Genomic DNA, 18801 nt, shown 5'->3' with positions numbered 1-18801 from the left:
TTCCGGCGCACCGAACTGCGTCGGTGTCCTTACGTCACTTCCGCATCAACACATTCAGCTGTGGAGTCGCGAAAACCTGAGCCCTACACGATGGGCACTCACAAGGGACCCTTAGGCCTGCCTCCCTCCCTGGGAGCCACCCTCCACACCCACGACCAAAGAGAAGAGCGGACACACTGGACACAGAAGGGGCTCCATAAAGTAAAATACAACAAAATGTTTAATGAGCAAATTCTTATTAGCAAATATGAAACTGCCACAGAGAGGAGGAGCGGGACAGAGATAACGGGTTGGGGGTCAGGAAAAGGCTAAAGAATCAACTACTTAAGAAACCAGGGTGGAGAACTGGAAGGACCAAAAGCCAGAGGACGGGAGCTGTGGTCCTGCAAAGGGAGAGGGCAGGGCACTGAGGGCCAGACAACAAAATTCAAAATAGTTTGGCCATAAAATATAAACACGCTATGTTCCTACCATGGGGAAAGGGCCGAGGAAAAGAGTGTAAGGGATAAGAAGAGGCTGTTTGGGACGGGGCTGTGGGGGTCCTACCCGCCCTGCTGTGCACACAGTCCCCATCCCTGCCCCTTCCCTCTGTGTCTGTGTGGGTGCATGTGTCTATGTGGGCCTGTGTGCACTTGCCCAGTCCCCTTCCTGCCTTAGCCCCCCCACCCCCCACCCCCCACAATTGCTGCCATTCCAGTTGCTGCCGGCTGTCATTCGGCTGTCACTCCTCTGCCCATCATCTTCAGAGGGGAGAAAGGAGGGGGGGACAGGTGGGGGTAAAGTCCCCAGCCAGCCCTGCCCCCACCCTCCCCCAGCCACCTCTACCAGAAGTCCCGGCGGTGGTAAGAGTCAGGGTCACAGTATTTTGTGACCACCACTCTGTTGGCGAACTTGCGGCCGGTTAGGCCCTGCATGGCTTTCTGGCAGTCAAACACAGAGGTGAACTCCACAAAGATCTGTAGGAACAAGAGGTAGATCTGTGAACAAGGCTGGCTCCCAGCAACTAGTCAGCATATTTAAATCCAGAATGAGCACAGGAAATGAGACCGTGCTCACCACAGACTGTGAAGAGATTTTCAATTCAGTTTAAGGATGTTCATCCAAACATTCTCCAAAACCCAAGACATCACAGGAATGGAGAACAGGCAGACCTGAGTCACCTGAGTACAATGGGCAGGTGGCCAGAGGCAAGATCCCAGAGAAGAGTGGACACTTCTCTAGCAGACATTCCACAGCCATGCTCTCCCCAAAGACAGTGAATAAGGAAAGGTCAAAAATTAGGATTCAAGTCCATGAATTAAAGCACTTGAACCTTCATCTACTCAAGCCACTGATCTGGTACTACCTGTTTACAGAAAATGAATACAGTGAAGTACTCTAACGCCCTACTTCAACAATCAGCTTGACTTTAAAAGGAAGTGGGGTGGGGAGACGAGATAAAACTGCTAGGACAAACTCTGGGGCCAAAAGCTTGCTATATATACAACTCAACCAATTCTGGAAGGGCCTAACTCCTCTCATGAAAGCTGTCCCATGTTTGCACAAATACAAAAATAAGTGAGTTAAAAATCTGCTGTTTAAGGCTGGAGAGATGGTTCTTCAAGAGGTCCTGAGTTCAATTCCCAGCAACCACATGGTGGCTCACCAACCATCTATGAGAGCTGATGTCCTTTTCTGACGTATAGGCAAACATGCAGACAGAACAGTGTATATATAATAAATAAATCTTTTTTAAAAATCTGTTTAAAAGAAGAAACAAACAGTAACCAAATTTAGGGTTTGGACCTTATTGAAAGAAGACATTCTGGAGACAAAATAAAACCTGGGTAGATACTAAGAAATGAATGAAGATTGTTTTGCAGTAGTAATAGCATTCTTTGGCCTTTTTTAGACAGGGTTCCTCTGTAGCTTTGGATCCTATCCTGGAACTAGCTCTTGTAGACCAGGCTGGCCTCAAACTCAAGAGATCCACCTGCCTCTGCCTCATGAGTGCTGGGATTAAAGGCACACACCACTACCACCTGGCTTGTTTATTTGTTTTAAAGTTATCTAGTTACAACACTGGTTCTCAATCAGGGACAGGACATGTCCCCACAAGATAAAAAGTAATGTCTGTTGTCACGAAGAGTGTGGCATCTACTGGTAGATGGCCAAACCCCAGAATACTTATCTATTCCACAATGTCAATAATTGAAAAATACAGTTATAATTCTAAGATGAACTCTGAGACATGCTTTAAGTACTGTATAAGTCAGGTGTAAGGATATCCACCTGCAATCCCAGCACCAGGGAAGCTAAGGCCCAAGGCCAGCCTGGGCTATACAAGACCCCATCTCAAACAGGAAACAAAACCACTCCCAACAGTTAGGTGATAAATACTATAAACATCCACATCAGTCTTAGATTTTTTTCTTTTATTTTATTTTACTGGTTTTTTGAGACCGGGTTTCTCTGTGTAATAGTCCTAAATGTTCTGGAACTTGCACTGTAGCCCAGGCTGGCCTCGAACTCAAGAGATCCGCCTGCCTCTGCCTACTGAGTGTTGGGATTAAAGGCATGCGCCACCACCGAAAAGACCCATAAATAGAACAATGGATATGGTAACGTATGCTTCTAGTGCCAAAGCCTGAGAGGAGTTCAAAGTCAGTCAGCTTAGGTAACATGGCAAAACCCTGTATCAAATGAAGGAAGAAAAAAAAAAAAGACAGCTGCTCAAGAAGCCAGTCTCTTCATTCACTCTTTCTCCTGTATTTTACTCAATCCCCACTTAAACCAGGCTTCCCCATCAGGTGCCAGACTAAATCGGACCAAAAGTGGCATTACATCAAATAATGGCAATGGCACTGAAGCAGGAAGGAGGCTTTTAGATACAGTCTTCTTTTTGACTCCTGTACCCCCACCTCAACCCCACACATCTCTGTTGCATTCCCAAGGTGCACTGGAAACCTGCTCAGCCTCCCCTTATGAATTCCCACACAAGCGTTTCTATCTGTCCTCACCCTCTTGGAGTTTCCTTCTATCCAGCTAACTGATTCCTAGCAGTCTCTATCAGGGTATCATCTAAGCAAACTCAAAGGTAGCTGGCCCAAAGCTAGCTGTTGCCCTCCACCTCACCTGACACTCAGTTTCCTGGCTTTCTCTCTCTCCATCTCCATAAACCCATACCAATCATCAAGATAGGGGCAGTTAAAGGATCAAACCTCCCCAACTCATCCATTTCTCTCATCACCTATTACAGCCAACAACACACCACTTATGGACACCAATGGTTTCAGAATGTCACTGGGCAATTTCACCACTTCAAGTTTATGGAAGATACAAACAACTAAGTATCACTAGATGATACCACCTTACAGGATGATACTCAGTATGTCCTTTACTAAAACACATCACACAGGACCATACCTTTAAAGCAGACCACTATCTTTCTCTCAGGTTAATACAATAAATCCAATCACCTGACTCAGGCCTCCCATACATTTATCAAGTTACTCAGCATCCTTCCCATTAGCTTTCTCTCTCTTTAAAAGCCCTACTCTTCCAGGTTAGAGCCTGAGGCTTCTTCAGCAAGTTCGTAAGGCCCTCCTGCAAAGTTGGTCTTTTCTCTCGTAAAACGCTACTCATGCTCCTTTTGCCTATACCAAGGCTGAACACCCTGTCCTCTCACTCATTCACACATCTGCCATACACCACTCAGCTCCACAGGGACACAGCAAATCCCTACTTTAGTCTGGCAGTGCTGATGTGTGCCTTTAATCCCAGCACTTGGGAGGCAGAGTCAAGTGGACTTTTGAGTTCAAGGCCAGCAGCGGTCTAGAGCGAGTTCCAGGACAGTTATGGGTACATAGAAACCCTGTCTAGGGTGGGAGCTCTCCTACTTTGAATATACCCTACCAACCACACACATGTACAGCAATCATACCTGAGGTCTCTGCTTTCTGTCCCTCAACCTAGGACAGACTGCCTGGCAAGATAACTCCATCTCACTGAAACTTACACTACTGTCTACCTATCTAAAACCAGAACCTAGGTGTGTGGATGTGACTCAGTAGTAAAGCATTTATTTGCCTAGCTAGTATGTGAGTGGTCCTGGACCCCATCTCCAACACCAGAAAGAAAATAATAAAGGAAATCAGGCAACTTTGGTTCCCACCCTTCCTGTAACTGCCTGGCAAAACAGTGTCCCCAGCTGTTTGTGGAAAAACATAGTAGAGTAAGAATGCCGTCAACCCTCAGCAGCACCTTCCAAAGTGGACATGTAGAGCTTACATAAAACATAACACAGTGCACAGGGGATAAGGCCTCTGAAATCAAGATTACAGGCATGTGATGCCTAGCTGTGTGGCTTGTCACTTCTGTGCCACATCCTATGAAGAAGTTCAGGAGCCAATGAGAATAACAGACGCAGCTTCAAGGAGTACCTGGTACATGAGACACATGACTGTATGTGGTGGTCCCTTTCTCTTCAGCTACTTGCAAAAGTATCCCACAAGGGGGCTGGAGAGATGGCTCAGAGGTTAAGAGCACTGACTGCTTTCCAGAGGTCCTGAGTTCAATTCCCAGCAACCATATGGTGGCTCACAACCATCTGTAATGAGATCTGGTGCCCTCTTCTGGTCTGCAGCATATATGTAGGGAAAATGCTGTATACATAATTAATAAATAAAAATCTTTAAAAAAAAAAAAAAAGAAAAAAGAAAAACCAAAAGGGAAAAAAAAAGTATCCCACAAGGAACAGTAAAAATAGATTTTGAACTAAGTTACATTAATATAGACACCAAATTCTCGCCAATAGGTCCCGAGCTCCCAGAAGGCCTTGCACTCACTCTCCTGCGTCACCCCTGGCCAGAGGTAGACGGATGCTGAGGGATGAAGAGGGTGATAAGGGTGGTACACAAAACAAAGAGAGCACCCTGACCTTTCCACAGCCAGGCACCTCGACGCCATCCACAGGCCGGGGAATCTCGATGGACTTGACCAGCCCGTACTTGCTGCACTCGTCTCGCACGTCCTCCACAATCTCCTCGTACTCCTCATCGTCCAACAGCTCTTCAGGCAGCACCATGTTCATGAGGCAGAGGACCTCAGTCGGGTGACCGCCCATCTGCACCTGAGAGCTCATCAGGCCGGGCACTTGAAGGGTTACAGGTGTCTGATTGATGGTACTCTGTGGGTCAGGGAGAACAGAGATGTCACAAAATGGCTCAGACTAGCCTCCCTCCATTCAAGCCTGTGCCTCTCACATCCAACTAAGGGGAACCATTCCTCTACTTAGACACTTATGAACCCATTGCCCAACTGCCCAAATCCCCTCCCATGAAAACTGGGGCAGAACTTAAGAAAACCTTCCCATCCAACCCTTCCCACCCCCAGGGTCCCTCTAGCCAATGGAAGATGACGTGCCGGGAGGCTCACCAGCGTGGCATTCTTGGCTCCCACACTCGCCCTCTGGACAAGCAGCTTCTTGTCCCCTAGCTGCATCCCATTCAGCCCCGCAATGGCCTATGATCAGAGGACGAAGGGTGGAAGGGGTGCGGGAGAGGCACAGGTCAGGAACCAGGGGACCCAGCACTTCCCCCAAAGAACCAGGCATTGGTGGGGAAAGAATGGAAGGCAAAGGGCATTTAGTTTGAAAAGAGGCAAAACCAAGGGAAAAGGAATGAGCCCCCACAAGGCCTTGCTTAAGGCTAACCACCTCCCACCCTAGCCTAAGGAGGAGACCTAGGCTTGGAAACAGCAAGGTTAAGAAGGGCAAATGGAGCAAGCAGCTAGGCACCCAGAGCTCACCTGATCTGTGACGTTGATGTCCACGTACTCACAGAAGGCATAGCCCTTGGAGAGCCCTGTGGCACTATCCTTGACCAAATTGAAGGCCTTCAGAGGCCCAAAGGATGTCAGCAATTCTTTCACCTGCAAGAGGCCAACAATCCATCAAGGTTTGGTCAGGCTGAGATGGGTGGCTAGCAAGGGGGCAGAGGATTTACCTGGTCATCATTCAGGTAGTTGGGCAAGCCCCCGATGAACAGTTTGTGGGCAGAGTCTGGAACTACAGTGGACACAACGCCTAAAAACAAAACGTATAAAGACTTCAATTCCAGTATAGTCATTTCCCAACATGCAAGGAGAAAGCTGGAAGTGGTGACATACATGCTTGTCTATCAGCACTTGGAAGGCTAAGGCAAGAAGGAAGCCATCTCAAAAAAAAATCTGAGTCCCTTTCCAAGTCCCATCCTACCTGAGATACCTAATAAAGGTGGGAGGAAGCCACAGTATACACACTTCCTACACACACCCCTATATTCTGACAAATACATGAGCATAGAACAGCAACACCTGAACATGAAAGATCCCCTAAGATCTGACAAACACCCAGAGACATCTCATTCACTGCAGGGGTGGCCTGTTACTGAGGTAGTGTGACAAGGAGCTGTAAGGCTGCTGAAAATCTCAGTGTTGGCTGCCACATCAGTGATGACTAGAGGGAATTTTGCTTGCTTTCTCTACTCAACTCTGGACCCATGTGGATAAGTGTTGGCCAGACAGTTTACCATGCAAGCAAGCTTCACCAATATTATCACTTAAGTCTCAGAGACATCATCCGGCCCTCCACCAATCCAGCCTGACTCCTCAGAGCTCAAAAGTCTTGCTACATAGTCTCCCTTTCCAGCTCGCCCCCATACTAAGTGTGGCGGTCCCTCCTAATCTACAAGAGCATCAGGTAAGATACTAAAAGCTACCCTAGAGCCTCAGCCACTGTGTCCTACCCATCTTCCAGGCTATCACTGGCTCTACTATAACTCTTTAGTCCCAGAAAACTGCAGACATCAATCCAAATACTTCTAACCACCAGAGCCGAACCCCAGTAGTAGAGTCATATAGACCACAAAAGACCTAGTTCAAGGGCACCGTGACAAGCAGAAGCATTGAGAGCCAGGTCATATTCAGTGCTGCCATAGGCCAGGAACAACTACTTTAAAAATCTACCATCTGGGACTGGAGAGATGGGTCAACAGTTAAGAATGCTTGTTGCCTTTGCAATGGACCCAGGTTCGGCTCCCCAGTACCCACGTTATGGCTCACAACCATCCATAACTCCAGTTCCAGGGATCCAACTATCTCTTCTGACATCCTTGGACACCAGGCATACATATGGTACACAGACACATATGCAGGCAAAAACACTCATACACATAAAATGAAATTAGAAAAAAAAAATCTACCTCAGTAGTGTAAATATTTCCAGCTATAATACAAAAAGAGAGAAGTCCTAGAAGTAGGAAAAGGTGACTTCTAGAGCCCAACTCAACAGTGCCTTTCAAAGGCAGCTCGGCAGGCTTGGTTCCCCCCCACACACACACAAGTGAGCAGTAAGGCAGGTTACAGCAGCAGCTGGACTAAGTCCAATCTGGTAATCACTGTACCGTATCTCAGAAGCAGCCCAAGGTAGGACCCAAACAAGGTACCCTGTGTTCAATTCTACACCTACAGAAATAGGAAGAACACCACACTACACAGCACACATAGACAGCATTCTAAGCCACTTAACCCCTAATCGAAAGGACACAAGGTGCCAACACTGGTGACCAAGAAGACCTTCACTTCTGTGGAAATGCAGCTCAGGCTTCCACTCCAGGTTATAGCAATCTAGTTACCAGCGCACACACTCTCACTAGGTGGGAAGTCAGCCTTCCAATTTACAAACTGTTTTTTAACCAATGATCAAGATGTTTATTAGATTTCATCAAATATTTTCCTCTTGAGTCTATGTAGTAACATTTGTTCTCCTTTGAAGTTCAGAAGGAGGACGTAAAGAAGATAGAGGACGTAAAGGCAGAATTCCACTTGCTGCTGCCTTCTCCAGTGTGGTAATGATGCGCCAAATCACAGGCACAGCTAGCTGGAAAGCCTCTTCAGGTAGGCACATCCCAAAGAGAAAGACTCATCTTCCTATTGCTTAATCACTGTGAAAGAGGCTTGCCACTTAGCAGTATGACCCAAAGCAACTGTGCCTGCATCTACATGTTTCAGCAGAAAGGTTAATATGGAGAATACAGAGAAAAGCTGAGCAGAGACTCCAGGGCCAACCTGTGCAGCCCAGGATACCTATGAATTTTACAACCATGAACAACAACAAAAAAGATAAGCATAATTCCTGGCTTTCCTCCTCCACCTTCTACAGACGATGCCATGTCAAACTATGATTAACACTCAACAGGGAAGGTATTGTATGGCACATGCTTGTGATCCCAACACTGGAGGCAAGGAGTCAATTTGGGAAACAAGTCTGGGATACCCAGTTAGACCATATATACAGAAAACTCTACAGCCAGGCCTCCTGGTACAAGACTATAATCCCAACTACACAAGAGGCTGATGCAGAAGGGCCAATAGTTCAAGCCCTTCCTGGGCAACTCAAAGACCCTGCCTCAAAATACTAGGAAAAGGTTGAGGATATCTCGTCCAGTTGGCAGACTACTTACTTAACATATGCTGACAGAAGGCTAACAGAAGATCCAGAGACAGGCAGCACCTGCATACTACACAGTAAAACCAGCAAGTGGATGCCTATGTAATTAAAGGCTAATCCAAAGAGTGAATTTGGTGGCAAGAGGTAGAAACAAGATGTTGTATAGCTTCATCTGAGAGATATGCCCACAGTCGTTGAACCTAGTCACACAGACCAATTACTCAGGCAGTTAGGGGTAGGAAGGTCCCAAACTCCAGGCCTGTCTAGGCAAACTTAGTGAGACCCTATCTCAAGGAAAAAACTTGAAGGGGGTACAGGATTCAGGTCAGAGAGAGAATGCTTCCCAATCAAGCACAAGACCTTGGGTTCAATCCCCAGGACCACAGTGAATCTTCAAGCGGTACACTGAGGAGCATGTTAGTTAGTTTTAGACCTAGGTATAGAAAGAGGGGCAAGTCCTCCACTGACAGGAACACTTCCCTGCCCTAAAGTGAAGGGGAGACTTGGCCTCGATGGGCATCCTCCAATTCTGAGCATCAAACAGCAAGACCCCACATTCTAAAAGTTCCAATCAGTCTCAATCCTGGGCATCACTTACTTAGCTAGAACCCCAACACTATAACTGATTCCTGCAGTTTAGCAGAGCAAACGGCCTACATCTCTCTTCTTATATCCCATCTAGTCTGCCAAATGCTAGCTCAGCAAACTACAGCCTGCAGGATGACATACACGCAGAGCCTTTTAAACTTTGAAAGATTAATGCAGAATGTTCAAAACCTATTTTTTCAATGACTTACTTTTCTATGACCCTATCTGTAGGTTTCAAACCGAAAATCTATTGTGACCTACTACTATAAGAGGTGATAGTAAATACAACTACAGGAAACAGCCCAGAGCACATGCCAGACAGAGACATGGAGTCAGTAAGCACTGACATGCTAGGTCCAAACACCAGGACTGTGCAGAGGTCTGTTAATATGTACCTGTAGATACAGACTTACACACCAAGCCCTGAAATTCCAGGACCAAGGGACAAAGGCAGGAACAGACTGCAAGCACCACACATTCCAACACCTCTGGTCTGTACCTGGCTGATATTTATAAACTGTGCATTCTCAGATCACAGCTCATCACCTCAGAGGCCCAGGACACCTGCTAAGCTGGAAGACTACCCATAGGGTCCAAAGCACACACGACAATCTCCTAAGCAACTCTAGCTATAGGTTAAAGAGAGGAATCTGAGTTCAGGAAATAGTGAGCCCACCCCACCACCATCAACAAATTCCCACTCACCAGGCACATAAACAGAGGGGTTCTCTGACATGCCAGGCAGTGGCTGATAGTCATGAGGCCTTCGAATCTTCAATGACTGGCCCTGGAAGATGATGCCATCAAAGGCCATGGCCTGGGTCGTTTCATCCACTGAGCGGAACTGAAGGAAAAAGAACGGTAGAATTAAGGGGTAGGCAGGGACTAGATTAAACCACTCCCCACCCCCAATACTGTAACTTTCCTCCCACTTGTATAAACAAGTATCATGTACCAAATCCTGAACTGGCCAATGGAAGAACAGCCACAAGATTGTCCCTAGAAGCTCATACTCTAGAAAGCAAATATCTTGGCATCCACCAGATATGAAAACAAGCACACAATCATAAGCTCTGACAGACAACGTTAGAAAAGATACCAACTGCTGAAAGAAGTCAGCATTAGGACATTCGGTCAACTGAGTTAGTAGCAATGACAGACCAGGCTTTCTGATGAAATGACATTTAAGCTGAAGTCTCCAACAGTTCAAATAAAGCAGATTCTGATGGGCAAGTGCAGACTGAGAAGGAGCACTCAAACACCTCAGCAGACTAGATCACTTCAGCACATCCACTGTTTCTTGGGTATGGCCCAAGAGTTGAAAGCTAGGTCTTTAGAGACAATAAGAGAGTAACTACTTTGAAATGAGACTTATAAACATCTGGCGTAAACTGCTTCAACCTAAGTCCAAAACAGAAAAAGACAAATTGCGTGCTCTGCAGTGTCAGTGTAGCCTAAGCAGAGTGGACTGGGCCAAAACAGTCTACAGAAACCAACAAAGCAAGCAGAACCCAAAAAGGCCTCCCAAGGCAAGAGAGAAGATAGAAGGTATGCGGCAGGATGGGGACTGCAGAGCTTCTACAGCAACCAAATGCAAACTGGGATGCAGAGAAGAAAGCAATCAGAGTGGGCGGTACAGACAAGCCCCACTATCCCTTACTCCATCACTGGAAAGCTCACCTCCAAAAAGGCAAAATTCTTGTCTTGATTAATCTGCACAGCCAAGACTGGGTTACCAGGGGCCTGAGTCAATCCCCCCAAGCGCATCTGGGCGTTGAAGAAGTCCATCATAGCTTCCTGCAGAGGGAATAGGAGACAGGGGAGGGCGGGGAGGGAGGTGGAGAGAGGAGGGGAAGGGTGAGAGAGGGAGACACAGAGGGTTTGGGGGTAAGGGGAGAGGATTGAGGGGAGGGAGAAGGGGGAGGGAAAGGGACAGTAGAATATGGGTCAGGGGTATAGAGGTCAATAGTAGGAACAAATGCAGGAGGAAAATGAGAAAACAGAGAGGAAGCAATACCAAAGGACAGGAGACAGAAGCAAACGGGCCAGACAGGACAGGCATGAGTGGGTGAGCCATGGAGTCCAAAAAATTAGGAGGAAAGTTATTCAAGAAAAGATGGAAAGAACACATGACAGCAAGAGAAAGAAATACACGAGGATGACACAAGGAAGAAACATCGGGTGCAGACAAGGCGGGGGAAGGCAAGAGAGTCAACAGGCAAGAAGAGAAGGATAGACAAGCACGTGGACAGGATGGGAGCCCAGAGAAAGGCAGAGCAAGGAGTAGAGTGCAGGGGTGGGGAGGAATGAAGGAGCAGGGGAGGAAGGGGTGGGGCGGGAGGGGAGGAGAAAAGAGTGATGTGGAGGGATCTGGCCCTGGAGTCCGGGGGCTGGTTTATCAAATGTAGCAAAGTGCAGGTTGAGAAAGTCAGAATGGACCTTACTTGCCTTCGACGATGGTAGCAAACTTTTTGTTGCTACGAGGGATCTCAGCCCCACAATATTTCACTTTAAAGAGAAATGGAAACAACTCTTTGATCTCGGGATTCTCAGGGGTGCCACGGGAAGGGGTGGGGGAGAGGGATGGGGGAGAGGAGCGGTGGGGAAGGTGGGGGAGGTCAGGGCTATCAAAAATAAAAGAACAGCGACCATGGGAGGGATGTTGGGGGAAAGGATGTGGATAGACGGCAGAAAAGGAGAGCATGTCAGAAAAACTGCAGGGACGTGCGTCTGTGTGTATGTGTGTCGAGTCTCCCTCTCTGTCTCTCTCCAACACGTAGGTATAATATGTAGGTAGGTACATTATGTGTGTGTTTGATCCCTGGGTTGTGGGAGGAGGTTGGGGAAAGGGAGACGGGAGAGAGGGAAGAGGAGGGAGGGAGGGGCCACCCCCAGCCCGGCCCCTGGCTGGCTCAACTCCATCCGTCCGTCTGGGAGGGGGCCGGGGGGTCTTGCAGGAACAGAGTCTGACCCGTGCAGGTTGGGGAAAGGGAATGGAGGGAGGGTGGAACAGGGTAGGGGAACAGGGGAGAGGGCAGGGGCAGGAGGAGGGCAGTACCTCAGTGATGCCAAATGGGATGTTGCCCACGTAGAGGCGTCTGGCCTGTCTGGTCATCTGGCTCCCAACAACAGGCACGGGCGTTGGGGTCACAGCCAGACCATCAGGAGTCATAGTGGGGAGAAGGGCTGTGGCTGGAATCTGACCCGCAGCTTCAGGATGGGTGTAAACAGTAAAACCCCATTAGAGCAGCCCTAAAACCAGGATCACTCAGCATACACTGACCCCACCCACCCACTCTCTAACCCACTTCATTTAGAAGCTCTTCAATCAGTCAACCCAAGTCAGCGGCAAGGCCCAAGATAAGAAGTCTGGTTTCCTAAGGGCCTGGTTGGTAAAGAAGACTTAATTCCCTCTTCCATCATGGCTACCCTGAGCAGGTGCCAGAAGCCCTTGGGTAAGCTCCTTCAGTCTCACCAATGCACACATAGAACCTGTGGAAGAGATGTCCCAATTTTAACCTCTACAAGAGCCCATGGAGGAGGGGAGGAACCTACCTTGCATGGCCTTGTACTGCATTGGGGTGATGTGCTCAAAGCCAGGTGGTGGCACGTCCCAGTATTTACGCACCTTCTTCTTCTTCTCATGGCGAGGGGAACGACTGGGGAAGGGGGAAGGGAAAGTGGGGCAGGATAACCTCAGTCTGACCAACACCGGGTCTGCAAGACCCTGCCAGGAACACCCCCCAGCCCTCCACACCCTCCCACACAAGCTCCATTCTCTCCAAGAGGGAGAGCTGGGCCTGGGGAGGGACACTTCCCCAGTGCTCGGGCCAGGGTGGGGATACAAGGCAGGCAAGATGCACAGGTGAGGAAGAAGGGAGTGGACATGGGGTAGAAGGGGCAGGAAGAGAAGCTCACATCAATCCACCGTGCTCCTCTTTAGCGCCTCTGGTCAAAGGTTTGCTGGGGGGTGGGAGGGAAAGGTATGGGGAGGAGTGACCGGGGACCTTTGTCTTCCCCACAAAATACACCCCGCCCAATATCACTGAACCCCAGGACTGAGGCAGGACCGAGGAGAGCAAGTAGCATGCAGGCCCCCTCGGCCCTGCCAACCACCCCCCAATCCTACTACTCCCAGGAAAGAGGAAGTAAGGAGAAGTAGCAAGAAGAAACTAGGCCATTCTATGGAGAAACTAAGATGAGGAAGGAGACTCCTTAGATATCCCACACTTCCTTACCTAAGAGGAACAGAGAGAATGAGGGGAACCCAGGAAGGCAAGATGAGACTGAATAACTAGACCAACAACCCTGAGCTGGAAATTAAAGCCCAGGCCTCAGATACTGTCCTACTCCAGAACTCCTAGGAAGTGGAGGAAAGAGGACAAGTGCTCTCCAAGACAGCCCCAAATAGAACCAGAGCAAGAAAATACAATTGTGCCCTCAAAGACAAGACAAGGACAGTATTGGGGAGGGGGGGAGGGAGAGAGAGAGAGAGAGAGAGAGAGAGAGACAGGGAGAGAGGGGAGGAAGGGAGGGAGGGAGAGGGAGGGAGAGGGAGAGAGGGGGGGGAGAGAGGGAGAGAGGGAGAGGGAGAGGGAGAGGGAGAGGGAGAGGGAGAGGGAGAGAGAGAGAGAGAGAGAGAGAGAGAGAGACCCAAAACTGTTCCCTGTCCCCAGGAACTATTGGCCCCAGCAACCCACTGGTACTGACAAAAGAGAAACTGGGGGAAAAAACAGAAATAGGAAAAACCAAGTTCAAGGCAGACCAAACAGCACCCATACAGAGAACAGTCATGTAAACCCAGGTTCTGACAGGAGCCCAGCCAGAGATCCCAAGTTCTAGTACCTTCGCCTTCGTCTGTCTCGGGAGGCACTGCGCTGGTCCCGGTTACGCCGATCTCGGCTCCGGCTCCTGCGCTTCCGGTCCCGGCTTCTAGAGCGGCTGTGGCTACGCTTCCGATGGCGGTTCTCCTTGTCCCGTTCTGGACACGTGTGAGAAGAGATGGGATGAATGGGGAGAATGTGCAGGCCCAGCCCACCCTGCGTGCTGGTGACTATGCCAGGACCCGGGAGCCCCCGCCCCCAGGGAAGGGATTTAATGGAGGGAGACAACAGGTTTCCTGGGTCCACACCTGAGTCCCAAAGGACTCTGAAGGGACCAAGGGGACAGAGCCTGGAAATGCCCCCGGGGTGTAAGATACCTGAAGATGCTCAAGAGGAGCTGAGGAGCCAGAGAAGACAGAGGAGGCTGGCTCCTGGTCCCCCTCGAGGGCTGAGGGGCCTGACCCCAGGGTCGTCCCTGAGAGGGGCAGGGCTAGAGGCTGGGGAATCAAGAGACCCAATGATGTTTTCCTGAAGAAACTCAGCAACCCCTCAGGAAAATCCTCTGCAACCAGCTGGCACCCACAGTCCCACCATCAGGCCCAAGGGTCAGGTGCCAGGCAGGATCTAGTAACCCTAAGAAGTGAGGAAACTCAACTCCATCCCTTCCCAACCAGATGAATAATGCAAGAGTAAGCACCCTCTGAAAAGGACCTTCTTTCTGAGTGTACAGAAAGTAAGGAAAAGATGCCCCTCCAGTACTTCAACTGGTGGTCTGCAGCAGCCTCATCCAAACTTGAAGCCCAAACCACCAGACCCTCCCTGCTTCACTCCCTCTAAGCCAAAGGAAGGATGGGCTAGATAGAATAAGGACTTGTGTCTTCCCTAATATCTATTCTGCTTCCTTAGCCTCTTTGCCTCAGAGACCTTGGATATTAACAGAACACAGTGCTGCAAGAAAAACTACAGAATCTTAGAGGGCAAAGGCAGACAGATGGATCTCTGCAACTTCAAGGTCAGCCTGAGAAAGAGTTCCACGCCTATTAGACCTACAAAAACACTACTATATAGCCCCAATTCTAGAGACTGGCCCCTCAAGGTAGAAGCTAGACCAATCACCTCAATGTATTTCCTAAATTTCAAGGTACCACTGACTTCAACCATCAAGCCTACACACCCACTCACACAAACACACAGAGAGCCAAGAGAAAGGAGGCACATTTGTATTTCCAGCATGTGGAAGGCTGAAATAGAAAGAGAAAAAGAATTGGAGGCTAGTAAGTTAAGGGAAACCCTGTCTCAAAACCAAACATACTTGAAAACTGTAACAGGTGTATCCTTAAAGTACTGACTTCTAGCAGTAGGAAAAAGCAACGAAAAGGACATCAAAGTATATTTTTAACTCACCACACAGTTGCATTATGTATTTTTCTGATGCAATAAGCAGGAAAATTTGAAATCTATTTTAACTCCATAGCTACTAATACTGAGGAAAGCACCCAGAAAAGAAAACATAACCAATCTTGAGATGCTTCTAACAGAATCTACAGACAGAAGAATACCTTTATTTGCATTTAATTATCACTATTGCTTTGGAAAAACTATGTCAGAATGAAACTGAGGCATAAGAACTTGACGACTTGCTCAAAGCCCAACAGCTAGGAAACTGTAAAGCCCAAACTCAATTGTAATGCCAGTATATTAGGCACCAGGCAGTATTCTTGAGGACCAGGCAGAACCGAGAGTTCTCCAGAATCTGGGTACAACTACCAATGTCAAAAGATTTTATCATTTGCATTCACACATGCAAAGACTAAAACAACAATCAAGAATTAGAGGTCTCGGGCAGTGGTGGCATATGCCTTTAATCCCAGTACATGGGAGGCAGAGGCAGGCGAATCTCTGTAGACCAGCGTGGTCTACAAGAGCTAGTTCCAGGACTGGCCCCAAAGCTACAGAGAAACTGTCTCAAAAACCCAATAAATTCCAACTATCTTTCCTGCTGCGAAGCCTCAAACACAAGAACTCCAGAGAGGAAGTAGTGACAACATTGGGTACCTGGGACAGGGAAACTGGACTTAGGAAACTGGAAAGGGGCTGAGGCTGAGAAATATAGGAAGGCTGGGTAAGAGACAAATACACACAAGCAGGGTGACAAGGTGGTAGAACTTTCTTCCAGCATTCCAGAAAGGCAAGAACCTTCCACATAATTAAGCTGGACAGCTAAGAAAATGGAACTTCATTTGCTCAAAATGCTATATATACTACAGTTGTCTTATGTACACAGCTCCACCAACCAACCCTTAAGTGCCTGTTCTCAGGCCCTGTTTCCAACCAACAAGGACATTCTGGAACTACAACCCATCCAACCACAGCCTCTAAGGCCAGCTATAGCAACTCCACTTGGAGCACAGTGGAACTGGCTTTGCAATCAGAGCTCTAAAGTAGGAACTATCTTTAACATCCATCTACAGCATTCAAGAGGTATTACAGGAGCAACAATGGGCATCCACCTTCCCCACCATTCCCTCCCTCCTACACCAGCCTACCTTTCTTCACAATAGCAAAGACAGCTAATTAAACAGTGTACACGTAATCCAAGCCACATACTACATATACACATTGCTCACTTCATCTCAGCTCCAGCTTTCGGATAAATAATGCCTAGAGCTTTCTTTTTTAAGAGAAAAATAAAAACTTTATAAGCCTCAATTTCCTGCCCAATCAACAAGAAATTATTTTGTCCTCAGAAGTCTGTTACAAATGACTCACTTAGGAAACTATTGAGAGCTAGGCCGCAGTAGTGCATAGCGACTGGATCTGAGTTCGGGGTCAGCCTCGCCTACTGAGAGAGTTCAAGGACAGCCAGGGCTACCCAGAGAAGCCTTGCCTGGGGGGGGGGAGGGATTTGTTCTTAGCAAATTGCCCTGCCTTTACACTTGGTAAGTTCTGAGTTTAATTACAACTGTAACCAACGTGTACCACCATTACTAATCTAAAAACCAGTAATCAGTGATCGCGAACAGGTGAGATACAAAGGTATTAGAACATCATCCCTACCAACAGCAATGCAGGTATTTGAACTCAGGCACACTCCTAAGCAGTACACTTACTCAAAGAAAACACACCACGGCGCTCAGGAAAATTACTTCCTCCACATGCACTGTTTCAGGTACTCTCCTCTCAATTCTAGCACAATTAAAAGACTTCTGACTGTCTCATCCTGTCCTGCGAACTCCAACCAGGAACACGAGACAGCTTAAGCCCCGATCCTCAAGAAACTCAAGCCCTTCTTCAGTCTCAAACCAAAATGGGAAAAGGTTGTAGGGATGTCTTCCAACTTAACTCTTTCCTCGGAATCCCTAATCTCATCAGCATCGACATCGCCTGCCTTTCTTTCTGGTCCTAATTCCTAGTATAGGACCCTACCTTTGAGTATCTGCCTCCACTAACACATTAAGGTCATTGAGCCAGCTCTCTTTTTCCCTTTGTGTTAACTATTTTATCCCCACAGTGAGACTGGGTCTAAGTGCACGAGTCTAGAATCATACAGGACTTTGGGTTTGTCTAAAATCAAGGATATGGAAGACACAGAAATTGTCGGCCGCCAAAAACCCCAAGGTATACATGATTTATGTGTATAAGGGGCACAAAGAATGCAGAGGCTTCCCCCTTTGGCGGGCAAACAGGTGTAGGACACATTTATACCTAAAGGGCCGTGTAGCGGCTGGGGCAGAAATACTCTGGGGGAAGGGTTCAGGAGACATCGAAAAAATATGAACAGGCAAGTAACCTGCAAGCACTGGGAGATTGCAGCGCCAGTCCACGTGAAGGAAAGAGGGGGGTTCACCACCGCCATTTTGGAAACAAAGGGGGCGTGGAGAAAGGAAAAGTACGCCCGACCGGAAGCGGAAGTGCAAAGGTAGCAAGAGGAAAAAGACTGGATTAGGAGACCTAATTTTATCTCTTTCTCAAATAAAAGAGAAAAATTTAAAGATTAAAAAAACCTCACGTAGAAAACTCCGGCGCGCTCTCAACGCGCCAACGCGACGCAACGCGCCTTCTCAGCCGGGACCACGTGGGCGCGGATATTGCTGCGCGCACGCGCCCTAAGCCGCGCCCGCGGCCCCTTCCCTCGGCTCGGAGAAGGGGAGGTCACGTGAGCGCGGCGCGCGCGGCACGGACGGGGGGGGGTGTTGGAGAATCATGCGGCCCCAGGGAGGGAACAAGAGGGGTAAATGGCGAGGGGCACGGAACGAAGCAAGACGCCACCCCACAGCCCCGGGACCCTCACCTTGTTTATTCTCGTTGAGCTGCCGCTCGAACTCGTCGAAGTCCGACATGCTTACGCGGCCGCGTAGGGCCCTGTGCAGCTCTCGCCTTGCCGCCCGCCCGCTCCGGCTACTTCCGCCGCTGGCTTCGGCTACTTCCGGCCCCCGCCGGCACTCAGTCGTCTACCTAATTAAGCCCCCAAGCCCCGCCCACCCTGACTCCACCCCCTCGTCCCGCCCGCCCCACCCTCCCCCCCTCACCCCCCCCCCGCGAACAGCCCCGAGCCCGGCTCCGAAGCCAGTCGGCTATTCTCGGACTGTAAACGGAGAAGTCTGCAGGAGGCGACGGCTACCCTCGAAACCACCCAATGCGAGAATTTTGCAGGCTGCCCAAGTTTCGGTAACTTTTCGGAGACAAGCGTCTCAGCGTTCGGAGGATTCCGTGGGTCCTCGCGTTCCCCTACGCCAGCACCCTGTAAAGGTCCGGGTTTTTCCTACAACTCAAACCGTCTCGGTCTCTGGCTTCCTCGAGACTCGTCCCACCCCTCGCTGGCACTGTCCAAGCAGTCGGTCACTTCCAACAATCCTAACCGTCCAGACCTTCGGCTCTTTCCGAAGGTTTCCAGCGCTCGCTCACGATCCCTCAAGAGATTAA

General features: G+C 48.8%; 1 protein-coding gene across 3 annotated transcripts; it reads right to left on the bottom strand.

Moving 5' to 3' along the window:
- Nucleotides 1-197: 197 nt before the first annotated feature.
- On the bottom strand, nucleotides 198-18337 carry U2af2 (U2 small nuclear RNA auxiliary factor 2). 3 transcript variants are annotated; one of them, XM_057761382.1, is made up of 13 exons: nucleotides 18170-18308; nucleotides 14256-14375; nucleotides 13901-14036; nucleotides 12974-13018; nucleotides 12611-12714; nucleotides 12114-12265; nucleotides 10736-10852; nucleotides 9761-9899; nucleotides 5985-6064; nucleotides 5788-5910; nucleotides 5404-5502; nucleotides 4919-5167; nucleotides 198-956 (listed from the first exon to the last, which is right to left on the bottom strand). In XM_057761382.1, exons 5-13 carry the CDS (start codon nucleotides 12630-12632, stop codon nucleotides 822-824), a joined length of 1116 nt encoding a protein of 371 aa, XP_057617365.1. In that variant the 5' UTR covers nucleotides 12633-12714; nucleotides 12974-13018; nucleotides 13901-14036; nucleotides 14256-14375; nucleotides 18170-18308; the 3' UTR covers nucleotides 198-821. The 3 variants fall into 3 exon arrangements, with proteins under 3 accessions (XP_057617365.1, XP_057617363.1, XP_057617364.1); XM_057761380.1 differs by lacking the exon at nucleotides 14256-14375 and having other exon boundaries at nucleotides 18170-18337; XM_057761381.1 differs by lacking the exon at nucleotides 14256-14375 and having other exon boundaries at nucleotides 5416-5502; nucleotides 18170-18337.
- Between the last annotated feature and the right edge of the window lie 464 nt (nucleotides 18338-18801).

This window comes from Chionomys nivalis, chromosome 2, assembly GCF_950005125.1.
Source record: "Chionomys nivalis chromosome 2, mChiNiv1.1, whole genome shotgun sequence".
NCBI lineage: Eukaryota > Metazoa > Chordata > Mammalia > Rodentia > Cricetidae > Chionomys > Chionomys nivalis.
The sequence above is the reverse complement of the archived record's forward strand: the minus strand, read 5'-3'. Positions and strand labels throughout refer to the sequence as shown.